Source organism: Hyposmocoma kahamanoa, unplaced genomic scaffold, assembly GCF_003589595.1.
Source record: "Hyposmocoma kahamanoa isolate Upper Pololo Valley unplaced genomic scaffold, ASM358959v1 146, whole genome shotgun sequence".
Taxonomy (NCBI): Eukaryota; Metazoa; Arthropoda; class Insecta; order Lepidoptera; family Cosmopterigidae; genus Hyposmocoma; species Hyposmocoma kahamanoa.
The window spans coordinates 605,261-614,520 of NW_020653521.1; the positions used below are offsets into that span (position 1 = coordinate 605,261).

The 9,260-nt window shown below is 37.5% G+C and overlaps 1 protein-coding gene across 1 annotated transcript in view; it reads left to right on the forward strand.

Moving 5' to 3' along the window:
* Positions 1–510: 510 nt before the first annotated feature.
* The window catches only part of LOC113240526 (putative pre-mRNA-splicing factor ATP-dependent RNA helicase PRP1), a gene marked incomplete at its 5' end in the record, with an annotated part of 22,377 nt that continues 13,627 nt past the window's right edge, over positions 511–9,260 (forward strand). Inside the window, 7 exons of the mRNA XM_026477856.1 lie at positions 511–672; positions 2,364–2,562; positions 2,697–2,921; positions 4,001–4,256; positions 7,128–7,266; positions 8,774–8,949; positions 9,183–9,260. Of these exons, the coding sequence (XP_026333641.1) occupies positions 511–672; positions 2,364–2,562; positions 2,697–2,921; positions 4,001–4,256; positions 7,128–7,266; positions 8,774–8,949; positions 9,183–9,260 (1,235 nt within the window). The remainder of the gene's footprint in view (positions 673–2,363; positions 2,563–2,696; positions 2,922–4,000; positions 4,257–7,127; positions 7,267–8,773; positions 8,950–9,182) is intronic.

A 9,260-nucleotide genomic window follows, 5' to 3' on the forward strand; every position in this document is an offset into this window, starting at 1 on the left:
CTCTGTATACGATTTTAACGCCCTATAAGTTCGGACACTTTTTAGCGCGGACCCGACGTCCATATAATTGTAAGTCAATGGTGTTCACCAAATTCCTTTCACTGTAAAAATCTCATCATAGATCTTACTCCACATATCCATAAATAAATCCATAAATTTAGTAAAGTCTAATAGTAGTAAGTAAGGTACGTAAAGTAAGTAGACTAATATAAATAACTTTAAATTTAAACTCTTAGTCCTAAAAACTTATTTTGGAAGACAAAGTTATTTTTGAAATCGGTCAACATGTTTTTGTATTCACGGAAGAGCGATGTCTGAAATACAGATAATTAATTATCTAGTTGAGACACAGATGTCTTACCCTAAATGCAATATTGCAAGCTTAACACTGTCAATGTGAAATTTGTCTGTAAGTTTCTGAAATAAATAAATTTATTATTATTATTATTGCGTGACTGATGATTTTAATGTCGATGAGTGTATTATGATATTGACATGCTACCTTGATTCCCAGGCCTCCCCCACTCTCAGCGCTATCACGAGCTGCTGCGCCGGCGTCTAGGACTGCCCGTTTGGGAATACAAGAATGACTTTATGCGACTCCTAAACACACATCAGTGCGTTGTGCTTGTTGGTGAAACCGGTTCTGGGAAGACCACGCAAATTCCACAGGTACGTTGTAAATACACTCCCGGACACATAATTCGAGCCACCTCACATTTTCCGTATTAAGCGCTCAAAGCTTAAACAATTTTGATTGATCAAAAATTATTAAGTAATTTTGAAACTAGTACACTAAGCGTCGTATTCCAGAACTTTACTCAGCGTCGTATTCTAAAACTCTACTCAATGCTCAAGTCAGGATTGCACTGGAAACACAAGCACTGAAAATACGACCCTAATGGCTGGGACTTGAGTATGATTTCGAGTACTTTAAACTTTACTCAAATCCTGACTTGAGCATTGAGTCGAGTTCTAGCATACGACCCTAAATACTCAAGTCAGGACTTGAGTATGATTTAAAGCACTGAAAATCATACTCAAGTCCTTGCCATTAGGGTCGTATTTCCAGAGCTTGAAATCATGACTTGAGCATTGAGTAGAGTTATGGAATACGACCCTAAATATCTTTTTTATAAGTCCTTGTTGGAAATTTGGATTTGCAAATTCAGGGGAAAACTTTTTTCTATGATATAGTTATTTTTGATACAAGTGCGGAAAGTTAGTCATTATTCACGACTACTACATTGAAAGTAAAATAAAACAGTATTTAAAAAAAAACTTATCTTATTTCTTTGTCTGATAAAAATTCAGAGTACAATGGCAACTGTTGCCAGTATTCAGCCACATTAAAATTACTATTTTAGTGGCGCGCAGCGTTCTCGCGTAATACTCACCTCCGGTCATTGTTAACACTCAATCAGCCATCATTATGGAAAATATTTCGGTATTTTTAAATTTAACCCGTTGTTTTATAAAACACCTATTCTATTTAAACAAATTACATGTTTGTGTAAATATAAGTTTTAACGAATGACTTACGTCACCAAGCACATAAATATTAGATAAATATACAACCTCTTTAGTTTAATGTTTAAGACTTGAAACAACAGTAAATTAAAAAAACAGATGGAAAAGTAAAAAGCACTAGTGAGAAAAATCCATGAGCGACTGTATTAAAAACACTATTTTTGTATTCTAGCCCTTTAAGTATAATAATTTGTTCAGGGCTCTGTTTGGGTTTCCTCGATACTGCAGTGCATCAGGCGTGTTTGCCTACGCTAGTGTAGAGGATTTTTACGCACTAATGCGAATAAAGGTGGCATCCTGCCTGCGCAGAGTGCGAGAGAGTTCAAAGAGAGTTCTTAAAATAATAGGGGATAGGTGAGACTCCGATCTGCTTGCTAGGTTCACCGAACTTCACGTCCCGGGAGCTTGGTGAACTTAGCAAGTATCATGTAATCATTTCAGTCACATAATCAATTCAATTAATTTTATTTTGTAATTTTTGTACTAACAGTAGAATAGATATCTTGTAAATGGACTGTATATTGTCTGCAATAATTGATTTTTTAATTTTTATTATATTTTTTTAATTTGTTTTTTATTTTAAGACAGAAATACGAGGTGACCCGGGAGTATATTTATTTGTATCAAAATAATGCTTACTATTATTTAATAAACAGATAAATGACTATCAAATTAGTCTATTCTAAACGTGCAATAATGAGCATTGTGACAGTATAGTCCTTGCCTACGTAAGCATCAAGTGGAGTAATTTCACAAAAAAATAAAATGAATAATATCATGATAGTAAAACATCGTCACATTTAATAAACTTAAAAAATTCCTTTTTCCTACAGTGGTCAGTAGAGTTCGCAGCGGTTACAGCAGGCAAATCTAAGGGCGTTGCTTGCACGCAACCTCGACGAGTGGCGGCCATGTCGGTGGCTCAGCGGGTGGCTGAAGAGATGGATGTTGCTTTGGGTCAACAAGTAGGTTATAGCATCCGTTTCGAAGACTGCTCGGGGCCACAGACCGTCTTGAAGTACATGACTGACGGTGAGTGTACAATTTAACAAAATCTGACTAATTTTTAGCCGTAGCGCCATCTGTGGGAAATCTATGAAAGTTTTACGTCACTCGGCCTTCACCTTTACAGCTACCAGTGGCTGATTTCTTATTATTTTCAATAGGTATGTTACTCCGCGAGGCAATGTCAGATCCGATGCTGGAGCAATACAGAGTCATCCTCCTCGACGAAGCCCACGAAAGAACCCTGGCCACGGATATCCTTATGGGGGTCCTTAAAGAGGTGATCAAGCAACGGCCAGACCTAAAGCTGGTCATCATGTCTGCGACGTTAGACGCTGGGAAGTTCCAGCAGTATTTCGATAATGCTCCATTGATGAATGTACCAGGTATGTGTTTATTTCAGTGACACGTCTATCCATGACAGTTGCAGTGTCACTCAGTTATCTCCCGTCATCCTGAGACATAAGTTGACAAATCCCATGTGCCTGTAATTTCACCAGCACCATTACCCTTCACGATGGGAACGCAGTAATGCACACATTACTGCTTGGCGGCAGAAATAGGTACGGTGGCAGTGTTTCCCTGGACGGAATCTCTCTTCTTCTCTCAATCTCTTTCACAAGGAATTATACTGGGACTGAAAGGTCCCGGGTTCGAATCCCGGTAGCAACAATTTGGGAAATGGTTGTGGTGTGGTATTTTGGGTCGTCACTTGGAGTGAATTGCGTTGTTCACTTCATAGTACAGGGTTTGTACCAGGCATTTGGTATGTTTGTCTAGCACACTAATAAATATTATTGAAAGAAATAAGGTGTAATTATTAATACAAAGATTTGAACACTCAGAAAAAATTCCTTCGATCCGGCCGGATTCGAACCGACGTCTTCTAGCAAACCGTGCCATACGCTATGCCAACTAAGCCACGGAACACACCAGCGGACCTCACGAATTTTTCTATGTGCTTGTTTGTCGGATCTTTGTGTTTTGTTTTCGGCTACTTTTTACCCGTAGCGCCATCTATGAGAAAATCTGTGATAGTATTTCGTCACCCAGTTAGATACCTTTATAGATACCAGCCTCGGCTAGAGATTCGCTATTAGTAATTAAAGTTTTATTGAATGTAATATTCAATTATTTATTGTGAAATTACCCCATTAGTTTGTTCGATCCGGATCGAAGGAATTTTTGTAATTACAACAAAAACTAATGGAGTAATTTCACAATAAATAATTTAATATCAATTCAATAAAAATTTAATTAAAAATAAGGCATTTAAGTTAGTGACTTTCGTAACTATGGTTCAGAATACGGTGGTTTGCATTAATATTAGACGTAACTGTTTGTTGACTTCACCATCTCAGTCAGCCGTGAAGGACCTGAAGCGTTTTTGTTTGATAAATATCATTGTTATATTTCGTTATTATGGATCATTAAAATTTATAGGAATCTATTTGAAACTTCACAGGCCGTACTCACCCCGTAGAAATATTCTACACACCCCAACCTGAACGTGACTACCTCGAAGCAGCAATACGTACTGTAGTACAAATCCACATTTGTGAAGAAGTAGCTGGTGACATACTGCTCTTCCTCACTGGTCAGGAGGAGATAGAAGATGCTTGCAAGAGAATCAAGAGAGAGATAGACAATCTGGGAACAGATGCAGGAGAATTGAAGTGTATACCGTTGTATTCCACCTTGCCACCGAATTTGCAGCAGCGGTGAGTAATTTCAAATTGTCTATATGGTGTGAATCATAATTAGATTTCCAAAGTGTATGCAAAGGGGATACCCGAGCAAAAAATACATTTTAAATGGTAGATTCCTATTTTAGACAATAATAAACGTTTCGAGCTGTGATTTGATGATACTTTAGACAATTGTCATTTTATGGTTAAAGAATATTTATCTCTCTTAAGAATATAAATTCACTTACAGAGAAAATTTAAGATCTTACTTCAAAACTTATAGTAAAGCGCACTAAATCTATATAACCATCACCAGTCACTGCATATTAAGAAAAATAATGTAGGTAGACAAAAATTTAAATCATATGATTTGAGATGAATTTATCTACAATTAGTTCCGAAGGTAGTTGCACGATGCGGCCGGCATTCACACGCAACAAACAAATACATGGATGTAAGAATTATGACTTATCCATCTCGCATGGATATGGCATACAAGGAATTCACTTTTTAGTTTTTATCCACTTTTAGGATAATTATTTTGTCACATGATTTATTTGTTTTTACTTTTTTTTAACTTAACTCGCATTTACTGTGTGTATTTATTATTATTATTTTTTAATTAATTTTGCAATTGTATATATCAATAAAATACTGTGACAACCTTCAATCGTAAATAATTTTGTGATAATTTAATACAATCGGGATCAAAAACATTTTTGTGCCATTGACGTGTCCCTCGAATGTTTTCTTGTCGAAGTTGTTAAAGTTTTTGTCCATCGTTAATATTTTGTAATAGATAATTAAAGGAGTGGAAATCTCCTTTTTCAATTCCGTTAAAAATAGAAGGTTTAGCACACCAGCATTCACACTTTGACAATGATATTGCATGGCGTTTCGTTGTTTACATTTTGGACGTCCAATTATGTTTAAACTATAGGGAGTCTAACAAAGCTTTTTACTTTGAATAAGGATCTATGGAATCAGATTCTGAGCGGTGGACGAGTCCTGCGCCGAGGTCCGTACCCACCTACGCACTACCATGGGCACTAGATAGCACTGACAAATTAATCGTTAATTACCATTGACTTACAAATAAATGGACGACGGGTCTAACACAAAAACCACGAAAAAAATGTCCCAAGTCAACCTATTTAAACGTAGTGACATGCAAAAAAGTATGAAAAAGCTAAAACGTTGAATTTAAATTGTAATGTCATCGCAGCACTGTCTAATTTTGCTTGCTTCGCTGTCAGTCGAACAAACGAAGACTACAGCGTGAATGACGCTCTGTATACGATTTTAACGCCCTATAAGTTCGGACACTTTTTAGCGCGGACCCGACGTCCATATAACTGTAAGTCAATGTTAATTACTAAAGAAATACAGCTATCAAAATTCCTTACATCACGGGAATATACCTATTATAAATAAAATAGTATATCGTTACTTAGATTTCTCCTCTGTCCAGACTCTCGAATGCCCCCTTCAATAACTCATTTTGTAATTTACTGTTAACAATTTTACATTAATCAAATCGGCAATTGATTATTCTATAAATTTATACTTTTGTTAAATTTAATAACAATTAAGAGTCTATTCTTAGCTCGAATCCAAGTTATTCGCGTACTAATACGGTTCGTTTTACTTGGGTCGTGCGGCGGGGATGCTGGCCTTATTTCAGAAATTGTTTTTACAAACTAAATTAGAGCCATTTGATAAATGCGTATCGTATACTATACGTGCTCTATTTAGTTCAATTGATATAAAAATCAATGGTATATGTAAAATACCTATTGTACAGTCAACTACCTAGCTGTAGCTAGCTGGCTATACATGAGTGGTCAGGGAAAGCTGTACTATCACTAACAACCCTAGTTGCCTACCTAACAGCCTAGCCCTAACCATACGCTACGGAATATATACTTATATAAATAGTAGGGGAAGCCTGTCACCGTGCGACCTAAGGCAACAGACGGAAAGGGGGGAGGATAAGGGTGCTTTAGGAAATGGTTTTCTCACTGCCAGTCTCACAGACTCACAAGACTGATCAGATAAGCTAACGGCTAAAGGTGTCTTGGCCGCAGTGAGAGGATGCTGTAGTCAGGGGTGCTCCGTTGTCAATAAGACAGCGTTGATGTCTGAATTCAAAGAGAGTTTTATTTACAAAACTTAAGCTATTTATACAAAACGGTATTTAAGTGTGTGTGTCTATAAACAATATTATTTTTAAATGTATACATAAAGTTAACTACTCTACTCAGCAGCCTAGTTCAGAACGGTCATTGCACTGCTGAGTAATCTATTGTCATCACTTAGCAAATGTCCGGTCAGGTTGTCTGTTTACGTCGCGTGCACGTGAACACCTATAGAATACAGCGGTTTTCTTGTAAAATTTCGATGTAAGTTTGTATATACTTAATTTTACTATATATTTTTTCCAAAGTGATTTGAGTCAAGGCTTTCACTGTTATGCGGACTCAGCCAAAGCCTGTTGAGGTCATTGACTTACAATTATATGGACGTCGGGTCCGCGCTAAAAAGTGTCCGAACTTATAGGGCGTTAAGATCGTATACAGAGCGTCATTCACGCTTTAGTCTTCGTTTGTTCGACTGACAGCGAAGCAAGCAAAATTAGACGGCACTGCGATGACATTACAATTTAAATTCAACGTTTTAGCTTTTTCATATTCCTTTACATGTCACTACGTTTAAATAGGTTGACTTGGGATATTTTTTTCGTGGTTTGTGTATTAGACCCGTCGTCCATTTATTTGTAGTCAATGGTTGAGGTTGTATAGACCCTTAATGTATTAATGAATAGCTGACGCTAACATAAAGAAGTCCATAATTGTAGTGGCTATACTATATAGTGTATAATGATTAAAACTATTTAATCATTAGAATCTTCGAAGCGGCGCCACCCAATCGTCCCAACGGTACCATAGGCAGGAAAGTGGTCGTGTCGACGAACATCGCGGAGACCAGTCTCACCATAGACGGAGTGGTCTTTGTCATTGACCCTGGTTTTGCTAAGCAAAAGGTGAGAGCAATCGTATTACGTTATAAATATTTATTTAGTTATTATATATACGCACATGCAATGCGAAAGGCGCGCGTATGCAACACACACACAGGCGATCACAGGCATGCGCGGCCACACACGTAACTTAAACAAAGTCAAAGTCAATAATTATTTATTCCATAGGTAAAATAAATTTACACTTGCAAACGTCACATTTAAACTACTGCTCGTTCACTACGCTGACCTCCCTGAGAAGAACGAGCAAGAAACTCTAGGGATTGCTCTTTTCAAATAAACTTAAATGCAATGGAATACACTTTGAATCAAATTTGTGTGGATTCTGGAGCCGTGTCGTCTTTCCATACATCTTTATCTAACACGTAGTTTTCAATTTTGTAATATGATTTTTCGATCAAAATAGTTTTAATGTAGTTTTTAAACTTAGGAAATGATAAACTTAATATATTCTCCGGAATCTTATTGTAAAAACGTATACAGTTCCCCATAAAAGAGTTGTTTACCTTGGTTAAACGAAATCGTGGGACCATGAATTTGGACTTAGTTCTAAGGTTAATATTATGGATATCTTCACATAAACATCGCCTGACGAACACGGCTACATGGACGTGCGCGTCCACACATACGAACAATTACTTAACACATACATAAGGCACTTACGGCGACACCCTGTTTCCGCCACAATATGTATTTTAATTCAACCAATCAACTCAACATCTGTTGACCTTCATAAAGAAGGAGAGTCGAGGCCGCTTGTGCTACATCGCATTTGCGAGGGAATAGATACAACAATAATTTCTAGGGTCGGCGGACTAAAGCACATAAGTCAAATTCATTTGTTACTTCATAAATTTGTAACTTTATTCTAGAGCCGTCTTTTTCAAATTTATAATTCTCTTCACATCTTCCAACGGTTACCTATCAGCAGGCCGAAATGACACTTTCCAGAAATAACGTTTGATCGAATTTTCATAACCTCGAAAGTAATTTTGAGAGGAAAATGTTTTTTTCTTTTAAACCTAACCTAGAACCTATAGTCCATCTGTTTAGGTACTTAAATAAATGTAAACAATCTTGAGATGTCTATTTAATGAAATATACATTTATAAAATGATTTTCCCTTACCTTCAAATACAAAATACAAATACTTAGCTTCATATGAAATTGCATGCCTATTTTTATACCTATTGATTTGTAAAGCATGTGTTTCAATAAAAAGATGTATCAAGATTGTTTACATTTAGTTAAGTACCTAAACAAATGGACTATAGTCGTGTCTTTGCGATAAACATTCAACATATCCTGAAAGAACAATTCGGTTTTCGGTGTAATGAAAATTCGAGTTTGTGATAGGTTACCCTTCCAACACTATAAACAACACAAAAAATATATAATTGTATATCAACAAATGAAGCACTTTTTTGAGTTATGTGCTTTAGTCCGCCGACCCTAGATTTAGCAAATTGGCAGCTGTCTTCCATAGACAATACAAGTCGAAGTGACACAGGTGTACAACCCGCGGATCCGCGTGGAGTCGCTGCTGGTGTCGCCCATCAGCAAGGCGTCGGCGCAGCAGCGCGCGGGCCGCGCCGGCCGCACGCGCCCCGGCAAGTGCTTCCGCCTCTACACCGAGAAGGCCTACAAGGACGAGATGCAGGACAACACCTACCCCGAGATCTTGAGGTGATCGGGCTCGCCGAGGCCCTCTTCTTGACCGACTTCCAAACTCCACTAACTTTTTTCATTAAAGCTTCTCATATTCTATTTCGTACAGAACAAATGCAAAATGGCATGTACGCCCGGGTACGCTTCTGATTGTTTCCATGTTAAATGTACCTGCCGGAGATCGAACGTGGGACCTTCCCGCATCGTCTTGAGTAGCAACACATCTAATGCCACCTGCATTGCGTTTGCAGATCAAACTTAGGATCTGTAGTTTTGCAGTTGAAAAAGCTGGGCATCGATGACTTGGTGCATTTTGACTTCATGGACCC